Genomic DNA, 24,028 nt, shown 5'->3' with positions numbered 1-24,028 from the left:
GGTGTTTCATGTGGAGCAGCTTTGAGGTGCTTCATGTGGAGCAGCTTTGAGGTGCTTCATGTGGAGCAGCTTTGAGGTGTTTCATGTGGAGCAGCTTTGAGGTGTTTCATGTGGAGCAGCTTTGAGGTGCTTCATGTGGAGCAGCTTTGAGGTGCTTCATGTGGAGCAGCTTTGAGGTGCTTCATGTGGAGCAGCTTTGAGGTGTTTCATGTGGAGCAGCTTTGAGGTGTTTCATGTGGAGCAGCTTTGAGGTGTTTCATGTGGAGCAGCTTTGAGGTGCTTCATGTGGAGCAGCTTTGAGGTGCTTCATGTGGAACAGCTTTGAGGTGTTTCATGTGGAGCAGCTTTGAGGTGTTTCATGTGGAGCAGCTTTGAGGTGCTTCATGTGGAGCAGCTTTGAGGTGCTTCATGTGGAGCAGCTTTGAGGTGCTTCATGTGGAGCAGCTTTGAGGTGTTTCATGTGGAGCAGCTTTGAGGTGTTTCATGTGGAGCAGCTTTGAGGTGCTTCATGTGGAGCAGCTTTGAGGTGCTTAATGTGGAACAGCTTTGAGGTGCTTCATGTGGAACAGCTTTGAGGTGCTTCATGTGGAGCAGCTTTGAGGTGTTTCATGTGGAGCAGCTTTGAGGTGCTTCATGTGGAGCAGCTTTGAGGTGCTTCATGTGGAGCAGCTTTGAGGTGTTTCATGTGGAGCAGCTTTGAGGTGCTTAATGTGGAACAGCTTTGAGGTGCTTCATGTGGACAGCTTTGAGGTGTTTCATGTGGAGCAGCTTTTGGAAACACATTTAGAAGCACGCTTCTGGAGATTGATTACTAAAATATGCATTTTATTTTTAATCGAATGAGGGTCAAGTGGTACAAACAGTAACATGTAACAATAATAATCCTGGTTTGTTACCTTTAGTGTTTCGTTGTATTGGAACCCAAGGGCTGAAGCTGAAATGTATAGAAGGGGTTCAGACTGATACAAATGAACAAGGAAATGTCACTTACACTAACAAGGACCATATTGGAAAAGGAAACATAATGACACCACAGAAATCAAATAGCAATGTTATTAATGTGCAAGAATAAACTGGATTGCTGGACTGCATTGAAAAAAATAAAAGGAAAAATTCTGCCATCTACTGGTCACTTTTATGAACTGATTCAAATATTAAATTCAGAATCTTTAACAAAAAGCCACATTTGTGTTTGAACTGGTTTCTCCTTAATGTGTTTGAAATAATGTTTAAATATACTTTCAGTGAAGTGTATCTGTGTTTTCTTCACTAGTTTTATTCTGCTGGTATCATTTTAAACACTGAGGGAGACCTCAGTTCCAAACTCGTGCTGTGGAGCGTCACACAGGGTTTTTTTTTTTAATATTGTTAAGTGAAAGAAACACATTTTTTATTTTGCTACAGGATATCTGGTACTACACGAGGTTACAATATGGGTTTACAAGCCTTGCTTTCAGATAGTGAAATGGGCAGCAGTGTGGAGTAGTGGTTAGGGCTCTGGACCGGAGAGTCGTGGGTTCAATCCCAGGTGGGTGACACTGCTGCTGTACTCTTGAGCAAGGTACTTTACCTAGATTGCTCCAGTAAAAACCCAACTGTATAAATGGGTAATTGTATGTAAAACATAATGTAAAATAGAACGTTTGCCTCTAAAAAAATCTTTTTGAACCTACAACCTTCAGCTTACAAGCGTGTTGTGTTAACTGTCAGCGCTACACGATTAGTTGAGACAAACATGATTTTGAAAGATTGAAGTCAGCCAGCTGAAAATTCTCCAGACTGTTATATTTCAAGTCGTCGTTCTTCATCATCCTCATTCTGAGATTGCGCTGAAGCTCTGAAAATTGTTGGTTTCCTGTGAGTGTAACACTCATTGTGGTCCCAGCAGTGTGGAGTAGTGGTTAGGGCTCTGGACTCTTGACCGGAGGGTCGTGGGTTCAATCCCAGGTGGGGGACACTGCTGCTGTACCCTTGAGCAAGGTACTTTACCGAGATTGCTCCAATAAAAACCCAACTGTATAAATGGGTAATTGTATGTAAAAATAATGTGATATCTTGTAACAATTGTAAGTCGCCCTGGATAAGGGCGTCTGCTAAGAAATAAATAATAATAATAGTGTTGCACTTCCTTGATCACCTGGGGGGTGAAATTGTCCCCTCCCCTTGAACGGCTTCTTTCACAGTATCTTAATCTGTATTCCTGTAATCTCATAGTGCTGTATACATCTGTGAAAGTGAACCGAAACAAATAATATATGAGTTATATATAATAATTAAAAAAATAAAAAGCACTGTTCTCCTTGAACTAAACTAACACATTGTAACACATTTTCAGATTTGGAGTGGCTGGTAACGGCTCTCACCTGAAGAGAAGAAAGGACGCATTCACTGCAGCTCACCCATCAGAGGAAAGCGCTAACGAGTCCCTCTGGAAGAGAACAGAGAGAGGCTAACACCGGACAGCGGACACCCGGGGAGGGGCTGACGTGTTGGGGGCGTGGTCTTGTGCCTGAACTGCGAGAGAGGGGGTTAAATCTGCAGTGAGGACTAGTCTAGTCACACAGATTACCTGTCGCTGTTAGTTTGAGCTGCCTGTTTACCCTGGAGAGAAGAACCGAGACGTTCAGAGCGAGTGACTAGAGCCGTGCTGCAGATCCCACTGACAATACCTGAAGTACGCTTCTCTTTTTATTCATCTTCTAAATCAGCTTCATACTCGCCTTATATTGTCTGATTGGAACTGATTGTGTCAAAATAGTCAACGTGTTACTTGGCAGGATTGTAACTGTTTGTGATGCTTTGGTTATTGTTGTTATCGTTATTATTAATATAAGTCTTTAATGTATTAATAGTTACAGTAAATATGACACAGATTTCGCTAGATCTTCGTGGCATGTAACGTTTGTCTATTAGCAGTTTTAATTCTGACTCGGGTTCACTTAACAGAATAATTCTACAGGTTTCACAGTTAGCAGTGCTGCGAGTAAACTCTTTATATCTGGAGCCTGCAGGCTCCTATTTTTCTATATGGTCGCCTATTGCATTTCCGGTAATTTAAATAACTGCATACAAACGCATGCATTTTGTTATTCCAGGCTTTTAGGTGTCCTGCTAATCAAACACATTGAGTGTACACGCGGCTACGATAGGGCAGTGAGACGATTCTCAACCAAACCATTCAATGTAGGAGAGGGGGGAGTGCTACACACAGAGTTAATAATGACGCTGCTTTAAACATGTGTGAATGAAACTGGGTATGAGAATGTTTGTTTGTTTCTTTCTTTCTTTCTTTCATATAAACTGCTGTAAGTCTCGTGTCTTGCATATCCTATTGCTTTACAATAATACCGGTTGTCTGAGTTTGTAATGAATTGGTGCTCTTGTTATCCCTTTCAAATACGGGAACTAATGTAGAGTGAAACTGGTTCAGCTGAATGGATGGGGGCAGGGCCGCGCAACGATTTTTGTCGCCCTAGGCAAACAAAATTATTTATTTCTGTTTTAAAATGGAACATTTGCCTGCAAAAAAATCTTTATTTGAACCCACAACCTTCAGCTTACAAGCGTATTGTGTTAACTGTCAGTGCTATACTATTGGTTGAGACAAACAGTATTTTTGAAAGATTGTCAGCCAGCTGAAAATTCTCTAGACTTTGTTATATTTCGAGCCAGTTGGTTTCCTGTGAGTGTAACACTCATTGTGGTCCCCATTTGCACAAGGAGGTACAGTTTCCGCTGTCTATACTGGTTGATGAGAGTAATGCTATTTGTGGTCCCCGCTGGACAAAAAAGGAACCTGATTTCTGAGAATTAGCAATGCTGAAGGATAGCCTAATATTTGATAAAAGTGAAACATAAATAAATACATTAATATGAAAATTAATAAATGAATACATAGACATGTATGTGTTTTTATTTATTTGTCACTATCATATAAACAATGACATTTAATACTGTATGAAGCGAAAATAAATATTCAACCGTTCTTGTTCAATTTGTAATAAAGGTCATCATGCTTTCATATATTTTATCTTCTAAATATATTGTAACAACCCGGGCAATTGCTTTGTTGCAGGACTTGCTGTCTATTCAGTTTGTCTTGCATGTATTATAAGGGGAGTGGGTCGGGTCACGGCGTTAGTGAATGGGGAGAATGTGTGTTGTTGTTCACAAGGGTTGCAGAGCATTTGAGAATTCAACACTTCTCCCTGAGTTGGGGTTGCCACCTGTCCGGGTTTGACTGGACAGTCTGGGAACTGGCATCTGTGTCCGTGTGGCAGGAACTAACAAGCCCGGACGTCCTGAGGTCCGTTTTTTTAAGTGAAACACATAAACACCAACCATCCTATAATATTATCTTGACATACATTAGTTGCTTAAGCGATTTCCACTGTCTTATTTAGAAAAAATTACCGTTTAGTACTGACCTGTACATTCTACTTTGTCCCCAGCATTTGAATAATACTGAAGACAATGAACAGAACCACGTGATGTAAACAATCCAAGTGAGAGGCTGCAGTCACGTGACCCCAGCAGGCTACATGCTGTCGGTATTTTGCAACCACAGAGTGTTCTTATACCTTCAGTCACAGGAATTAGAAAGATATCATTCATGATGTGCAGGTACTTGGAATCTGTGACCTCTACTGTGCATCACCGGTGAGCGAGCGCACTGACGTGATTTGAACAAGATTCCTTTATCCTTTTAAGAAAACGTACATACTGGTACATGTTTAAGAAAAAACACATTTTCAATAGTTTGTTACAAAATACAGTACTAATATGAATTATGTACAGTTTCTATGTTCGTATATAAACGTTTAACATCTTTCATTAAATATACTCACAATTAAAACCATGTATAAGATTAGTATAACTTTGTACGGGGATTAAAACAAACTTTTGTTCTACGAAGCGTCAGTAACTAGAATCTGTAAATGTCCTGTAAAATCAGCTTCAGCGAGTGACAGCTACATGGCTAAGCTATGGAGACTTCTGTTCAGTTTAAGTTGCCTAAAATTACAGGTAGATGGATGCTGTTTGCAATTGTACTTTTAAATGTGTTATAAATGATGATGTTTCCGTGATTTCATATTAGCTCAGTAAATAATAAATGTAGCGCAATGCATTCTGTTAACGGTAAAGGCATATTTTATGTAAGGACTGGGAATCACCAACCTGCTTAATTGTGTTAAACTGCAGTATGTAATTCAATATGTTAACGTAACATTATATTCAACAGGTTATATTAGACTTTGTGATACAATACTGGTTAATTCTGTAGTTTGCTGGAAAACGTTTGTGCACAGATATTATTGCGGAAATTCATCTTTAATAAATGATATTATATGCAGGGGTCGACACAGTCATTCTACACAGACACCTTACAAAATACTCAGTCCAGCAACACGTCATATAACCAGAATGCTCAGCGAGGTTGGCTATTCACTAGAGTATACGCTAGTTTAGCGACTCAATACAGAAAGTAGATGGAAATGCATTGAACTTTTTTTTTTTTTTTTTGGATTAAGAATTTGTGTGCTAACCATTTTCTTCAGCTTGTGACATCATTACGTAGAGCTGTTTGTTCGCTAGTATTCATTTTAATGGAACCCTGTTTTTGCACGGTAAGATTTGCATATTGTTTTGTGAAATTTTGCAAGTTCGCTAGAAATGTGTTCGTCTTGTTGATGGAAACATAGCTATTGTCAGCAGCGTTCCCTCTAAGCTTTTTAGATACTGAGAAACTTGCCATTTTGACTGAGAGGGTAAATTATCAGTGAGAAACCTTTGGCCACGCATTAACCCTTTCAATATATTTTTGTTGCATTATACAATTTTGAAACAATATTCCAACACAAGTATCTCAACAATTTTACTATTTACTTGAAATTTAAACAAGACATCTGATCCAATGCAGCCCTGTTGGTTGTATAACCCATATTGTAATTTCAATAGCGCCCCTTTTAATGTAAACACATAAGTAATCCTCTCAATTGATTCTTTCCCAATTCTGCAGTGTTTCTTTGCAAGATTTAGAGAGTTGTCTCCAGACAGAATGTCTTTATGAAGCCAGCGGTGTGTAGTGTAGTGGCTACATCCTTTACACAGTAAAGTGATCAATTTCCTTTAAGGATTGTATAGTGAGAAATAGTTTTGAGCTCATTTCTTCATCATCAGAAAATAGAATTCAATTAAGAAACAGCCGTGGTTTAAAATAGCTCATTATAGCTTCATTAAAGACAAGTAGCATAGAAAGAAATAAACTATACTAAAAAAATAATGAAATACGCAGTTAATTTAGCTTACTTCGGGGAAGCTCCACCTTGAGCGCAGCACCTTAGCTCTTAGTTTTTCAGCATTCGATTCAGTGCTTTGCCATTGTTGCCATCTTATTTGCTTTCTTATTCTCTGCGTGTTCATGACTGGCATTGTGATATTTAATGGCATTGTTGTCATCTTATTTGCTTTCTTATTCTCTAGGTGTTCATGACTGGCATTGTGATATTTAATGGCATTGTTGCCATCTTATTTGCTTTCTTATTCTCTGCGTGTTCATGACTGGCATTGTGATATTTAATGGCATTGTTGTCATCTTATTTGCTTTCTTATTCTCTAGGTGTTCATGACTGGCATTGTGATATTTAATGGCATTGTTGTCATCTTATTTGCTTTCTTATTCTCTGCGTGTTCATGACTGGCATTGTGATATTTAATGGCATTGTTGTCATCTTATTTGCTTTCTTATTCTCTGCGTGTTCATGACTGGCATTGTGATATTTAATGGCATTGTTGTCATCTTATTTGCTTTCTTATTCTCTGCGTGTTCATGACTGGCATTGTGATATTTAATGGCATTGTTGTCATCTTATTTGCTTTCTTATTCTCTAGGTGTTCATGACTGGCATTGTGATATTTAATGGCATTGTTGCCATCTTATTTGCTTTCTTATTCTCTAGGTGTTCATGACTGGCATTGTGATATTTAATGGCATTGTTGCCATCTTATTTGCTTTCTTATTCTCTGTGTGTTCATGACTGGCATTGTGATATTTAATGGCATTGTTGCCATCTTATTTGCTTTCTTATTCTCTGTGTGTTCATGACTGGCATTGTGATATTTAATGGCATTGTTGCCATCTTATTTGCTTTCTTATTCTCTGTGTGTTCATGACTGGCATTGTGATATTTAATGGCATTGTTGCCATCTTATTTGCTTTCTTATTCTCTGCGTGTTCATGACTGGCATTGTGATATTTAATGGCATTGTTGCCATCTTATTTGCTTTCTTATTCTCTGCGTGTTCATGACTGGCATTGTGATATTTAATGGCATTGTTGCCATCTTATTTGCTTTCTTATTCTCTGTGTGTTCATGACTGGCATTGTGATATTTAATGGCATTGTTGCCATCTTATTTGCTTTCTTATTCTCTGCGTGTTCATGACTGGCATTGTGATATTTAATGGCATTGTTGCCATCTTATTTGCTTTCTTATTCTCTGTGTGTTCATGACTGGCATTGTGATATTTAATGGCATTGTTGTCATCTTATTTGCTTTCTTATTCTCTAGGTGTTCATGACTGGCATTGTGATATTTAATGGCATTGTTGTCATCTTATTTGCTTTCTTATTCTCTAGGTGTTCATGACTGGCATTGTGATATTTAATGGCATTGTTGTCATCTTATTTGCTTTCTTATTCTCTAGGTGTTCATGACTGGCATTGTGATATTTAATGGCATTGTTGTCATCTTATTTGCTTTCTTATTCTCTAGGTGTTCATGACTGGCATTGTGATATTTAATGGCATTGTTGTCATCTTATTTGCTTTCTTATTCTCTAGGTGTTCATGACTGGCATTGTGATATTTAATGGCATTGTTGTCATCTTTTTTGCTTTCTTATTCTCTGTGTGTTCATGACTGGCATTGTGATATTTAATGGCATTGTTGTCATCTTATTTGCTTTCTTATTCTCTAGGTGTTCATGACTGGCATTGTGATATTTAATGGCATTGTTGTCATCTTATTTGCTTTCTTATTCTCTGTGTGTTCATGACTGGCATTGTGATATTTAATGGCATTGTTGTCATCTTATTTGCTTTCTTATTCTCTAGGTGTTCATGACTGGCATTGTGATATTTAATGGCATTGTTGTCATCTTATTTGCTTTCTTATTCTCTAGGTGTTCATGACTGGCATTGTGATATTTAATGGCATTGTTGTCATCTTATTTGCTTTCTTATTCTCTAGGTGTTCATGACTGGCATTGTGATATTTAATGGCATTGTTGTCATCTTATTTGCTTTCTTATTCTCTGTGTGTTCATGACTGGCATTGTGATATTTAATGGCATTGTTGTCATCTTATTTGCTTTCTTATTCTCTAGGTGTTCATGACTGGCATTGTGATATTTAATGGCATTGTTGTCATCTTATTTGCTTTCTTATTCTCTGTGTGTTCATGACTGGCATTGTGATATTTAATGGCATTGTTGTCATCTTATTTGCTTTCTTATTCTCTAGGTGTTCATGACTGGCATTGTGATATTTAATGGCATTGTTGTCATCTTATTTGCTTTCTTATTCTCTAGGTGTTCATGACTGGCATTGTGATATTTAATGGCATTGTTGTCATCTTATTTGCTTTCTTATTCTCTAGGTGTTCATGACTGGCATTGTGATATTTAATGGCATTGTTGTCATCTTATTTGCTTTCTTATTCTCTGTGTGTTCATGACTGGCATTGTGATATTTAATGGCATTGTTGTCATCTTATTTGCTTTCTTATTCTCTGTGTGTTCATGACTGGCATTGTGATATTTAATGGCATTGTTGTCATCTTATTTGCTTTCTTATTCTCTAGGTGTTCATGACTGGCATTGTGATATTTAATGGCATTGTTGTCATCTTATTTGCTTTCTTATTCTCTGTGTGTTCATGACTGGCATTGTGATATTTAATGGCATTGTTGTCATCTTATTTGCTTTCTTATTCTCTAGGTGTTCATGACTGGCATTGTGATATTTAATGGCATTGTTGTCATCTTATTTGCTTTCTTATTCTCTGTGTGTTCATGACTGGCATTGTGATATTTAATGGCATTGTTGTCATCTTATTTGCTTTCTTATTCTCTAGGTGTTCATGACTGGCATTGTGATATTTAATGGCATTGTTGTCATCTTATTTGCTTTCTTATTCTCTGTGTGTTCATGACTGGCATTGTGATATTTAATGGCATTGTTGTCATCTTATTTGCTTTCTTATTCTCTAGGTGTTCATGACTGGCATTGTGATATTTAATGGCATTGTTGTCATCTTATTTGCTTTCTTATTCTCTAGGTGTTCATGACTGGCATTGTGATATTTAATGGCATTGTTGTCATCTTATTTGCTTTCTTATTCTCTAGGTGTTCATGACTGGCATTGTGATATTTAATGGCATTGTTGTCATCTTATTTGCTTTCTTATTCTCTGTGTGTTCATGACTGGCATTGTGATATTTAATGGCATTGTTGTCATCTTATTTGCTTTCTTATTCTCTAGGTGTTCATGACTGGCATTGTGATATTTAATGGCATTGTTGTCATCTTATTTGCTTTCTTATTCTCTAGGTGTTCATGACTGGCATTGTGATATTTAATGGCATTGTTGTCATCTTATTTGCTTTCTTATTCTCTAGGTGTTCATGACTGGCATTGTGATATTTAATGGCATTGTTGTCATCTTATTTGCTTTCTTATTCTCTGTGTGTTCATGACTGGCATTGTGATATTTAATGGCATTGTTGTCATCTTATTTGCTTTCTTATTCTCTAGGTGTTCATGACTGGCATTGTGATATTTAATGGCATTGTTGTCATCTTATTTGCTTTCTTATTCTCTAGGTGTTCATGACTGGCATTGTGATATTTAATGGCATTGTTGTCATCTTATTTGCTTTCTTATTCTCTGTGTGTTCATGACTGGCATTGTGATATTTAATGGCATTGTTGTCATCTTATTTGCTTTCTTATTCTCTAGGTGTTCATGACTGGCATTGTGATATTTAATGGCATTGTTGTCATCTTATTTGCTTTCTTATTCTCTAGGTGTTCATGACTGGCATTGTGATATTTAATGGCATTGTTGTCATCTTATTTGCTTTCTTATTCTCTAGGTGTTCATGACTGGCATTGTGATATTTAATGGCATTGTTGTCATCTTATTTGCTTTCTTATTCTCTGTGTGTTCATGACTGGCATTGTGATATTTAATGGCATTGTTGTCATCTTATTTGCTTTCTTATTCTCTAGGTGTTAATGACTGGCATTGTGATATTTAATGGCATTGTTGTCATCTTATTTGCTTTCTTATTCTCTGTGTGTTCATGACTGGCATTGTGATATTTAATGGCATTGTTGTCATCTTATTTGCTTTCTTATTCTCTGTGTGTTCATGACTGGCATTGTGATATTTAATGGCATTGTTGTCATCTTATTTGCTTTCTTATTCTCTGCGTGTTCATGACTGGCATTGTGATATTTAATGGCATTGTTGTCATCTTATTTGCTTTCTTATTCTCTAGGTGTTCATGACTGGCATTGTGATATTTAATGGCATTGTTGTCATCTTATTTGCTTTCTTATTCTCTAGGTGTTCATGACTGGCATTGTGATATTTAATGGCATTGTTGTCATCTTATTTGCTTTCTTATTCTCTAGGTGTTCATGACTGGCATTGTGATATTTAATGGCATTGTTGTCATCTTATTTGCTTTCTTATTCTCTGTGTGTTCATGACTGGCATTGTGATATTTAATGGCATTGTTGTCATCTTATTTGCTTTCTTATTCTCTAGGTGTTCATGACTGGCATTGTGATATTTAATGGCATTGTTGTCATCTTATTTGCTTTCTTATTCTCTAGGTGTTCATGACTGGCATTGTGATATTTAATGGCATTGTTGTCATCTTATTTGCTTTCTTATTCTCTGTGTGTTCATGACTGGCATTGTGATATTTAATGGCATTGTTGTCATCTTATTTGCTTTCTTATTCTCTAGGTGTTCATGACTGGCATTGTGATATTTAATGGCATTGTTGTCATCTTATTTGCTTTCTTATTCTCTAGGTGTTCATGACTGGCATTGTGATATTTAATGGCATTGTTGTCATCTTATTTGCTTTCTTATTCTCTGTGTGTTCATGACTGGCATTGTGATATTTAATGGCATTGTTGTCATCTTATTTGCTTTCTTATTCTCTAGGTGTTCATGACTGGCATTGTGATATTTAATGGCATTGTTGTCATCTTATTTGCTTTCTTATTCTCTAGGTGTTCATGACTGGCATTGTGATATTTAATGGCATTGTTGTCATCTTATTTGCTTTCTTATTCTCTAGGTGTTCATGACTGGCATTGTGATATTTAATGGCATTGTTGTCATCTTATTTGCTTTCTTATTCTCTGTGTGTTCATGACTGGCATTGTGATATTTAATGGCATTGTTGTCATCTTATTTGCTTTCTTATTCTCTAGGTGTTCATGACTGGCATTGTGATATTTAATGGCATTGTTGTCATCTTATTTGCTTTCTTATTCTCTGTGTGTTCATGACTGGCATTGTGATATTTAATGGCATTGTTGCCATCTTATTTGCTTTCTTATTCTCTGTGTGTTCATGACTGGCATTGTGATATTTAATGGCATTGTTGTCATCTTATTTGCTTTCTTATTCTCTAGGTGTTCATGACTGGCATTGTGATATTTAATGGCATTGTTGTCATCTTATTTGCTTTCTTATTCTCTAGGTGTTCATGACTGGCATTGTGATATTTAATGGCATTGTTGTCATCTTATTTGCTTTCTTATTCTCTGTGTGTTCATGACTGGCATTGTGATATTTAATGGCATTGTTGTCATCTTATTTGCTTTCTTATTCTCTAGGTGTTCATGACTGGCATTGTGATATTTAATGGCATTGTTGTCATCTTATTTGCTTTCTTATTCTCTGTGTGTTCATGACTGGCATTGTGATATTTAATGGCATTGTTGTCATCTTATTTGCTTTCTTATTCTCTAGGTGTTCATGACTGGCATTGTGATATTTAATGGCATTGTTGTCATCTTATTTGCTTTCTTATTCTCTGTGTGTTCATGACTGGCATTGTGATATTTAATGGCATTGTTGCCATCTTATTTGCTTTCTTATTCTCTGTGTGTTCATGACTGGCATTGTGATATTTAATGGCATTGTTGTCATCTTATTTGCTTTCTTATTCTCTAGGTGTTCATGACTGGCATTGTGATATTTAATGGCATTGTTGTCATCTTATTTGCTTTCTTATTCTCTAGGTGTTCATGACTGGCATTGTGATATTTAATGGCATTGTTGTCATCTTATTTGCTTTCTTATTCTCTAGGTGTTCATGACTGGCATTGTGATATTTAATGGCATTGTTGTCATCTTATTTGCTTTCTTATTCTCTAGGTGTTCATGACTGGCATTGTGATATTTAATGGCATTGTTGTCATCTTATTTGCTTTCTTATTCTCTGTGTGTTCATGACTGGCATTGTGATATTTAATGGCATTGTTGTCATCTTATTTGCTTTCTTATTCTCTAGGTGTTCATGACTGGCATTGTGATATTTAATGGCATTGTTGTCATCTTATTTGCTTTCTTATTCTCTAGGTGTTCATGACTGGCATTGTGATATTTAATGGCATTGTTGCCATCTTATTTGCTTTCTTATTCTCTGCGTGTTCATGACTGGCATTGTGATATTTAATGGCATTGTTGTCATCTTATTTGCTTTCTTATTCTCTAGGTGTTCATGACTGGCATTGTGATATTTAATGGCATTGTTGTCATCTTATTTGCTTTCTTATTCTCTGCGTGTTCATGACTGGCATTGTGATATTTAATGGCATTGTTGTCATCTTATTTGCTTTCTTATTCTCTGCGTGTTCATGACTGGCATTGTGATATTTAATGGCATTGTTGTCATCTTATTTGCTTTCTTATTCTCTAGGTGTTCATGACTGGCATTGTGATATTTAATGGCATTGTTGCCATCTTATTTGCTTTCTTATTCTCTGCGTGTTCATGACTGGCATTGTGATATTTAATGGCATTGCTTTTTTTGTCTTCGTTGGTGCAGCCACCATGTTGTTTCAGCAGAGACATGGAGAGAAGTCACATGATAAACTCTCAAAAGAAAATGGACATGGTATGTCTTCAAGTACTATAAAACAAATGAGTATTCTCAACTAATGTGCTGATTGCATTTTTACACTTGAGAGGATTTCTGAAATGGACGTTTTTTAAAAGGGAAATAAAACAAAAACCATAAAAGTGTGAGTATTGTGATTTATATTGTGGTTTAATGGAGTATGTATACTTTTAAATAGCACAGGATGATTGTGCTTCACTGATTTTAGTATTCAATTATACGACTGTAAAGTTCATGAGCAGCACTCTCTATAGAGGCAGAATCACCAGAAGCCTGCTTCGCCCCCCCCCCTGTACCTGTAGATTCGCTGGTGCCCGAGCGAGCTCTGCTTATGTAATGCTTTGTAAGAATGGTCTTCAAGTAATAGGTTTACCTCGAGAGGCTGGAGTCTCAATTGAGGTTGATAGTTATGATAATAACTTGCGAAGGTTGTTGCCAGTTACTGTGAATAATGTGCACATTTTAGCCTTAGAGGGAACACTGATTGTCAGGATAACTATAAAAAAATCCAACAATGCCACGCCCCATTGGAATACGCAAGTAACTTCAGTGCATCCTTTGCTTGGCTACGGGCTCAACAACCACAAGCCTGTTCCCAGGGGGGACTAGATTTGACGTGCCCCCCCCCCCCCCCCCAGCGTTCTCGTACCTCCAGATTTAGGACTACACCACTGCTCATGATATTCTAAAAAACGCAACATACTTATTTAATGAAAAGAGAAATATTGTAACTTTGCCAACTTTCACCCCAAATCCTCTGGTATTATAAACATATTACAAGAAATTCTGTGTCCCTTCAATAGTAAAGCCAGCCCTGCGATTAAGGACAGATTTTGTCAGTCATTGAATAGTACTATAAATAAATAAATACATGTTTTCTTTTTCAGATTCTAACCAGAATCCCGTGTGCTGCCATGGACAGTGTGGAGAGGGAATCTGTCCAGATTAAAGAGGAGTTCTCTGAACCTGAACTTGTCCCCTTTAGAGTGGAGTTCTTTGGGTTGGCTTCTCTCCCCATGAAACAGGAGCTCTGTGAGATGCAGTGTGACAGCAGCCAGCCAGAGGTCTCTGAGATTAAAGCTGAGCACAATGAATTGGAGATCCCCCAGACAGAAGAACCCCTTCCTGTTAAACAAGAAGAGGTGCTGGAAATTGTCTGTATTAAACGGGGTCCCCCTGAAGTAGAGTTTGACCACATGGAACCAGTGAAGGAAGAACCAGAGGACTTCAAACCAAACATCCCTGAGCTGGAGCCTGTACGCCTGCGGGAGTGTAGCGTGGTGCTGGAGAGAATCTGCATGAGAGAGCAAGGCGCTGGAGAGGAAGGCTCTCTCAACAGCATGCAAGGAGGTGGACAGGGAGACAGGCGCTCACATTCAGAATGCAGTCTAGCAGGTGAGTGACTCCCAGTAGCTGTGACATTGTCATTCTAGATTGCATGATATCCACAGTGTGGTTGAGAGGGAGGGAGGGAGCATGTGGGTTACATTACTAGCTATTTGTTTTTACTGTACCATTTGCACCAGTTCAGGATAGGACTCGCTACTGGTGATACTATTAAGATATAGATGTAAGCCTCTTTCACACGGGCACTCCTACCCAATTATACCAAGGGGGAGAAGAGCTAAAGTACTGTATATAACATTAGAAATGTTCAGTGTCTAAATAGAGGGATATTATTGTACGTGTGATGTCATTATGGGTGCTAGATTCCATTACATTAATCAAAAGTTTAAACTTTTGAAAATATATAGTTTAAACATTAAAATAAAAAACATTGAGATAGTGCTATTACTCATTTTTTACATAAATAGCTTTCTCTAAATTACTGCATGTATGTTATAAATAGGGCTTCTGGTTGTCTGTGTTGTACCTCTGCTTTTCTACTCTCTTTAAAGAATGCAGTTGATCCTGTTCATCCATTCGTGTATCTCAATCACACTGAGAAACACGTTCATGTGAAACAACTAAATGGGGTTTTCATTTAAATGCAGAAGTGACTCCTCTTAATGTAAATACAGACATGCAGAACAATTGTAATAGAGTGTGTCCAGCGTAAAATACTGTACTGTTCATTCTAGCTTTAATAAAGAGGAGTCTCTTATTAACATGTCGCGATCTCATTTGCACGTCCTGCTTGTAATGAAAATGAAGGCTTGGCTGATTTAAATGCCAAGCCTTCAGATGCATCTGGTGAAGGCAATGAAAGAAAACTCTGAGTAGCTGTATTTGCAGATACACTCTTGTTGTTAATATTTGGCCATTTTTGACAAAGTTTAAACAATTAAGCAAAATTAAACGCTTGATCCTTTACTGACATTTAAACTCTGAATGTTGAGAAATATATAATTGTAGGGTGTGTTTGAGGAAATAGACCCGAAACATTACAGGAGAACTTTGAAGGCAGATTTTGATCCCAGGGCTCAGTTTCACCTGCGTCTGTCTTTACTGACTTTGCTTTTACACATAAAGTAAAGGCTTTGAAGAGTAAGTAGCGGGGTTCTGAAAAATCTAGCATTACCCGCCCCCATGAGTTACTACAACTATTTAAATAACGTACCTGTCATTTCTTTACATTGTTCACATCCTGCCACCTTTTTACACATAACTTTAAAGTCTGTTGCAAAGCTCTTTTTGAAATGTCTGCTCTAGTGCACTGGGGTTTTAGATATGCACTCTAAATCACTGCAGGAAGAGAGATACAAAAAGACCCAAGTACTCTTTTCTGTTTCGTACCACATCAATGATCATTATTGCTGTGTTACCTGTTTGACAACGTGGGCAATAATCAGTGTACTAGAGTGGACATTTTGTAAAGAGCTTTGAAGCAAACTTTATAGTTATGGGTGTAAAGTTGTCAGGATGTGAACAATGAATAGAGAAATATATTATTTAAACAGTTGTAGCAACACATGGGGAGGGTAACAATGACTTTCCTGATTTACTGAATAAAAAGGCAACAGTTCAAACAAACAAGGAACACCATATGTAGTTGAAAAAGGAAATATATAGAAGGGTGCTCAAACTTTTTTTCACTAATGGGAGCTCCACAATAGCCAACGAAAATAAATAGTAAAAAACAAACCTACCTGTACATTGTTGTGAGTCAAATACATTAGATTACTGCACGCAAAATCGTCAATAATGTCTCCTTGGGTTTGACTCGCTTCATTAAAGAAAATGCCCTTTTCTCCAGAGCAGAGAATCGTCAGTGTTTTGACATACAAGTATATTCAGGTGTTTCCTATGGTAGCTTTCTATACCCTGTAGAATTGTGTACCCTTGATGATTCCATCCTGACACAGCTGCATTTTCTTTCAAAGATCGCTGGATATGAACACTTGATGATTCTGGACAGTACATGTGAAAAAAAATGAAAACGTGTTTTTAAAAGAATCATTTCTAAGGTTACTTTAAATCAAGGGTTTCATGGATGAGCAACACAAGGAGGCTGAATGTCCTGTATATCTAGAAAATCAGTGGAGTTAAATGTGCGGTTTTTATTTTGCCACATCACTAGTTTTGTTTTGTTCACAATATGTGTTGCAAGCTGCAGGAGTGCTTGAGAAAACACCTGGGCTCGGGTACAGAAATATCACATGTGCGCGTCCAGCAGTCTGAGAAACTGCATCTGCACAGGGGATGCAGAATTCTATGGGGTACAGAAATCTGCATAACACCCGTCAGAACAATTTGATTTTGAGATACATGCCTCAGTTCGAATGTCGGGGAGTGAAGTTCTTTCCAGGTTAGGCGCAGATCTGTATATTTAAAAAAAACAAAAAACCCACATAACCGTTTTGGGGCCCCCGCCTTGAGTTTGGGTCCGAGGCACATGCCTAGTTTGCCTGTATGTTAATCGGACCTGCACATGCCCTAAGGTTTGGTTCATACACCTGTGGCAGGAGTGTGGATGACATTATTCAACCTGTCGTACAGGGTCGGAGACCCTCGACTCCAACCAGAAATTGTCAGTCTGAAGTATGAACCAACCTTAAGCCTACAAGCAGTCCCTCTTTCTGTCTTTCCTGTTCATATTTAAGCCTACAAGCACTCCCTCTTACTGTCTTTCCTGTTCATATTTTCCAGGTTCCAGTCCAGCAGCTAAAGTGAGGGCAGGCGGTGGAGAATATCCTGACTGTGGGAAAGGTATCACGCTGTTAGGGCATTTAAATAAAACCCAGCGGACTTACACAGGAAAGAAACCGTATCACTGCTATGACTTTGGGAAGAGTTTCACTGTGAAACAAAGCCTTCAATACCACCAGTGGACTCACACAGGAGAGAAGCCATATTGCTGCTCTGACTGTGGGAAGAGTTTCAGACGGGCAGACAGGCTTGTTTCACACCAGCGAACTCACACAGGAGAAAAACCGTATCACTGCTCTGACTGTGGGAAGAGTTTCAGTGTGAAACAAGTCCTTCAAAAACACCAGCGAATTCACACAGGAGAGAAACCGTATCACTGCTCTGACTGTGGGAAGAGTTTCACTGTGAAACAAAGCCTTCAATACCACCAGCGAACTCACACAGGAGAGAAACCGTATTCCTGCTCTGACTGTGGGAAGAGTTTCACTGTGAAACAAAGCCTTCAAAACCACCAGCGAACTCACACAGGAGAGAAACCGTATCACTGCTCTGACTGTGGGAAGAGTTTTACTGTGAAACAAAGCCTTCAATACCACCAGCGAACTCACACAGGAGAGAAACCGTATTCCTGCTCTGACTGTGGGAAGAGTTTCAGTCGGGCAGACAGCATTGTTTCACACCAGCGAACTCACACAGGAGAGAAACCGTATCGCTGCTCTGACTGTGGGAAGAGTTTCAGTCGGGCAGACAGCTTTGTTTCACACCAGCGAACTCACACAGGAGAGAAACCGTATCGCTGCTCTGACTGTGGGAAGAGTTTCAGTGTGAAACAAGTCCTTCAAAAACACCAGCGAATTCACAGAAGAGAGGAACTTTAAAAACCATGTTCAATGGGACTTTTCACTCATGAGGGGAAAATAATATTAACCTTGCATTACGAATCCCTGTGTAATAACTGTTTTGTAGATCACTCTTAAGAGCATGCATTTAAAACTCTAAAAGTGGGTGGTGATGCGGACACGTCACAAGAGGCTTCTCTGCTGTCAGTTTAACTCAGGCTGTCAATGCAGTCAGTGCCTGGGAGTGGGAATATGCAGAAAGGAAACTATTCCACACCTCATCTGATGGACAAGTCAGGAGAAATCAATAACTCGGTGTGGAAATGAGTTTCAGGATTTAACATTTTGAACTTACTCTATTTATTTATTTTCAACTTAATTATCATGCTTTTTATTTTTTTTAATGATCTAATGTACAATAAATGATAAATTGTTTGTTTGTCATGATTTGTGTGTGATGCTGTAGAGAATTCCTGTTTTCCAAGGTGCTGGTTAATCTTCCCCTCTGGTAACAGCTCGTGCACAGCTCCTGGGTATTGCAAAACGTCAGCAAGTTTAGAGCTAGAATTCAGTACTTTTAACCATTCCAGGTAAAGAAGATGGAAACCAGTTTCCCCCCCCTCTACAAATTTATATAATTAAGAGTGAAATTAAACTTTTTAATATCGAAGTACAGAACTATTTATTCTCATTTCGCACTTGCTGCTCTGCTCTGCAGGGACAGGTGTCCATGCTCGCACAGCTGCTTTGCTGCGGAATGCAAACTTGTCATGTGACAGAGTTGCATTCCACAGCAGGTGCAGAGCTTCCCTTTAAGAGTTCATTTTAAAAGAATAATATGTATCAGAAATTAATGCACGATGATACCAAAGAAAAAAAAATGTCATTGTGTAAGACTGGATCCTATTATAACACAAAGCGCAGCACAATCTGAGTTCCATTTAGTTTAGATTCAAGTTTAGTTGTTTGCGACGCACGGGTGTGACCGGCCCTTTGTTTGTGAAATGAACACGGCATGGCGGCATCAACAAGAGTCCTACTGAAAAGAAGATCAGGATGACTGGGGTGAGTGCCTGCAATTACTCTGACTGACACTAGAGGCCACTACAATAATGTCTATGCTTTATTTACTGTGCTTTGATAGACACCTCTTTAAACACATCTGTAATTGTGAAATATGCAGTTGAATACACATTTTCTGGAGAAATACTGTTATTAATGCAGTCTGCTGTGGGAAAATGGCAAAAGACACAAACGACTTTTCTGCCAGTTTTTACTGGCATGATGGGTATTGATATATTTGAGTAATGTAGCAAACATTGAGTAGTTACACAAATCACTGCTTTCTAGCTAGTTTTAGTGGGAAGATGGCTATTACAAGTTTTTATTATTGAAGATGGCCAAGAAACCCTGTCTACTAACTCACATCCCTGCTTCATCTTCCCACTAATAATAGCTAGAAAGCAGTGATGTAACGTTTAAAGTTTCTTTATTTATATAGCACCTTTCACACAGTGTCTCAAAGTGCTTTACAATACAATAAAAAAAACAACAAAACACAGAATTAAACACCATTTTTACAGCAAAATTGGTAATATTAATGAAAAGTAAGCAACAACTCGGTTTAAAAACAGAAATACAGTGAACAAGTTTAAAATAATAACAGATTGATACATAAAATCAGGATTCAAAAGCTAATCTAAAAAAATGAGGTTTTAACCTTGATTTATAAACATGCAGTGACTCTGCTTCTCTGATGTCGGATGGCAATCTATTCCACAGTCTTGGTGTGTTATTATAGCTGAAAGCTCTTACACCCTTTCTCTTGGTCTTAATCTTTGGAACAAGCAAAAGACTGGAGTCGGCTGACCTTAGAGCAGGGACAGGTGCATGTGAGCACAGGAGCTCTTTAGATAGTCAGGAGCCAGACCATGGAGCGCCTTGCAAGTCAGCAGCAAGACCTTCAAATCAATTCTAAAACGTACTGGAAGCCAGTGAAGTGCAGCCAGTACTGGAGTTATGGGCTCTCTCTCTTCTCTTTGTTTTACTTATCACCCTGGCAGCTGCATTTTGAACAAGTTGCAAACGGAATAAGGCATGATTTGGTAGCCCAGATAACAGAGCATTGCACTAATCCAGTCTAGATTAAACAAATGCATGAATTAGCTTCTCAGCATCAGGCAATGATAAAAAAAGACCTAATCTTAGCAATGTTACTTAAATAATAAAAGGACACTTTAGTGGTATTGTGAATATGACCCTCAAATCATAAATCAGAATCAATTACAAATCCCAGGTTTCTGGCTTTGGAATTTATATTTGAATTATATTTACCTAAATTAGTTTATAGAATTTACCAACTCCAATTTCTGCTCCAACTTCAGTCTTACCTGAATTTAACTGCAAAAAATGTTGGGACATCCAGCTTTCCACCTCCGACAGACATGCAATTAGGGTGGAGACAACCGATATATCCCCAGGTTTCACAGAGATGTAAAGTTGTGTGTCATCAGCATCACAGTGAAGATGTACATGGTGTTTACGGATAATCATGCCCAATGGTAGCATGTATAAGGAGAATAGTAAGGGGCCAAGAATGGAGCCCTGGGGTCACCACAGGAGATAGTGGATAATTGTGATAGAGAGTCTGCTATTGAAACAAAATTCTACCTGTCCGTAAGATATGACCTAAGCCAGTCTAAAACAGTTCCTGAAAGCCCTATCCAACTTTCAAGGCGTTCAGTTAAAATAGCATGATCAATAGTATCAAATGCTGCACTTAGATCTAACAGAACCAGAATGAATATGTGACTGGAGTCTGCGCTCATTAGTAAATCATTCAGCACTTTGACTAGGGCAGTCTCTGTACTGTCACCAGATCTAAAGCCTGATTGAAACTTTAAGTTCTTTATTATTATTATTATTATTAATTATTATTATTATTATTATTATTATTTATTTCTTAGCAGACGCCCTTATCCAGGGCGACTTACAATTGTTATAAGATATCAAATTATACATTATTTCACATTATACAGATATCACATTATTTTACATACAATTACCTATTTTCTTGGTTATCACCCAGAAATATATTGCATTGGCCAGCTCCCACCTTCTCTAAAACCTTAGCGGCAAAAGGTAAATTGGATGGAGGTCTAAAGACACTAGACAGTGTTTCCTGGACATCTTCCCTAATTAAAACAAAGCGTTAGTGTCAACGCTGCAGTTCAGGGTGTTTTTATTGATGAATTAAAAATGAGTATCTGGTAATCTGTAAATAAACAATTAAAAAATAAAAAAATATATATATTATGTAACCATAGGATGCAAACATAACACCAAATTCAAGTACTGTGCAAGGATTTTAAAACTGTTGCTTCCCTGACCTTGTAGCTGTTTAGCTTGTCATGTGACCTCAAATACACCCATGTGGGAGTGACTGGCTTTTCATAACTCAGAGTGCAGCTGTGACCTCGGAGGGATGATCAAAACTTTGTTTCTGCTTAATAAGCTGTTTTGAGCCTGTGTACAAACCATAATCAAACCATTTCAAACTGGTTTAAAATCCCTTACTTTTGTTAAAAGTGACATGCTATAACTTCAGGTAAGTGTCACGGAACTCATAATAACACACTATACAATTGGAACACGCAGTATTTTTCTGATATGCACGCATCGTGTGTGGGGCGGGGTACACACTGTTCCAGTTAAATGGCATGAGCTCTTATTATTTCATCAGCCTTTGTTCCTTTTCATTATACAATCCGTTACTTATGCTTCCCATTTAAATGTTGAAGGAAGTGAGAAATCATTGAAACTGTAAACATTGTGTGATTTTCCTGTGTAAGCTCTGAATCAACGCAGGGTTAATGAACTCTTCACATCAAGCTGTACATGGCTGGTGCACATCAGTAGTTTACAATCACCAGTCTTGTCGTTCAGCCTTGTGATGCATGAGTATAGCGCTTTGCTGCCTGTGAGAACTGAGCAAAACTCATATCATTGTTCTTAAATGGAACTTCTTGTTATCTGGGTTTCTGCTGACATTGGTAAAGTGAAGAAGAAACGCTTTTAATGTTTAATGTTCACTTTTAATATGCTTTGTCTCTCACACCATGGATCATGCTAGGGAAATGAGACCAAATTTGGGCAAGGAAATTACATAAGCTAGCTGTATATCTGTGCTGTATGAAGTCATTTATTTGCTTAGAAACCAACATCTCTGTGCCATGCCAGCTCAAAAAAAAACAAGATCTCCGATGCCATGAAAGCTCAGCTCAGCTCAGAAAATAACATCTACACTGATGCCAGCTCAGAACACCAACAGCTGAGACCTGTGTGTGAGATCACTGAGGTGTGTGAGATCACTGAGGTGTGTGAGATCACTGAGGTGTGTGAGATCACGGAGGTGTGTGAGATCATTGAGGTGTGTGAGGTCACTGAGGTGTGTGAGATCACTGAGGTGTGTGAGATCACGGAGGTGTGTGAGATCACTGAGGTGTGTGAGGTCACTGAGGTGTGTGAGATCACTGAGGTGTGTGAGATCACCGATGTGTGTGAGATCACGGAGGTGTGTGAGATCACGGAGGTGTGTGAGATCATTGAGGTGTGTGAGGTCACTGAGGTGTGTGACATCACCAATGTGTGTGAGATCACGGAGGTGTGTGAAGTCACTGATAGCTAAATATTTAAATAAATCTTAAATCTCTCTTAAGTAGATTTAACATTTAGCTAAATATTTAAATACATCTTAAATCTCTTAACTAGATTTAACATTTAGCTAAATATTTAAATACATAACATTTAGTTAAATATTTAACTTGCCTCTAACATAACATAATTGTACATGTGTGTGTGTGTCTCAGTTTGTTTGTCTAAGTGTGTGTGTGTGTGTGTCTCAGTGTGTGTTTGTGTCTCAGTGTGTATTTTGTGTATCAGCCTCCACACAAAGCCGAGCGCAGTGCGGTATACTGTAATGATGCTGCAGTCAGTCTGCCCGGACTGCACCTGAACCATCTTAAAAACACGAAGCCTCCAATAAGCTCATTTGTAAAAGTTAGTAAAGAATGGCGCTATATAATCTAAGGAAGCTGAATGTGAACTCCTAGCTGGAGCAACGAGAGAGGGAGAGAGGGGGCGGGGCAGAGAAGGAGGCGGAGACGCTGCTAGGCAACCGGCTCCTGAACATTCCACTCCGCTGAGCAGAGACCGTTAGGATTTAAAAATGCCAAAGTTCCGAGCGGCGTCAGGCGCTTCGTTTAATTAACACACCGTTGCTGACATTTTATTTTTGAAGAGAACCATATTTTAAATACTCAAATAGCAATGTGTTAAAAACTACTTGGTTTGACCAACTAAAAGCTATGACCAGCAATTATAAGCGAGATTTAATATAAATGCTTGACGCGCACTGACATTTAGGGACACACACACAAAAATAATAATAATAATAAACATGTTTTGCTTAAATGTATTGTTGAATGTCTACAGATCTTTTTGTTCCTTTTTTCTTACATAACACGTGTGCAGTTTAATTCTTTTGCATCAACACAATTAAAATGGTTAACGTTTTATTTATTTATTTATTTATTTTAGCTGCCTGCTCGCATGTTCCTCAGAAGGCGGTGAGCTGCCTCTCCGCACACTGCGTGCCGTTTTGAAGCGCTGTGTTTAAGATATTTTCATGTTTGAACTCCTGGCTCTCTGTTAAAATGCAGTCTGTCCTGCCATCAGTTCCCCTGCATCCTGATAAAACGTGCAAAACATGGAGTTTTTTTTAACATTGTCAAACTGAAGCCAGGGGAAATCTTTTATCCCCTGTTGGTTGAACTTGTATTTTACTCGACTGTGAACACGCTGCAACTAACTCGAAGCTCCCTGTTCAC

At 38.2% G+C, this 24,028-nt stretch overlaps 1 protein-coding gene across 2 annotated transcripts in view; it reads left to right on the top strand.

Moving 5' to 3' along the window:
- LOC117970383 (zinc finger protein 501-like) overlaps nt 1-18,801 on the top strand; it is a 35,244-nt gene extending 16,443 nt beyond the window's left edge. Inside the window, exons 3-6 of one of the 2 annotated variants that reach the window (XM_059015871.1) lie at nt 2,336-2,674; nt 13,141-13,209; nt 14,100-14,607; nt 17,302-18,801. In XM_059015871.1, coding sequence (XP_058871854.1) covers nt 13,165-13,209; nt 14,100-14,607; nt 17,302-18,179 — 1,431 coding nt within the window. In that variant the 5' untranslated portion in view covers nt 2,336-2,674; nt 13,141-13,164 and the 3' untranslated portion in view covers nt 18,180-18,801. Of the gene's footprint in view, nt 1-2,335; nt 2,675-13,140; nt 13,210-14,099; nt 14,608-17,301 lie in introns of those variants that run through there. The other variant, XM_059015872.1, reaches the window with a different exon arrangement.
- The last annotated feature ends 5,227 nt before the right edge of the window (nt 18,802-24,028 follow it).

This window comes from Acipenser ruthenus, chromosome 51 (assembly GCF_902713425.1).
Source record: "Acipenser ruthenus chromosome 51, fAciRut3.2 maternal haplotype, whole genome shotgun sequence".
NCBI lineage: Eukaryota > Metazoa > Chordata > Actinopteri > Acipenseriformes > Acipenseridae > Acipenser > Acipenser ruthenus.
Note: the sequence above shows the minus strand (reverse complement) of the source record. Positions and strands in the feature narration are given on the sequence as shown.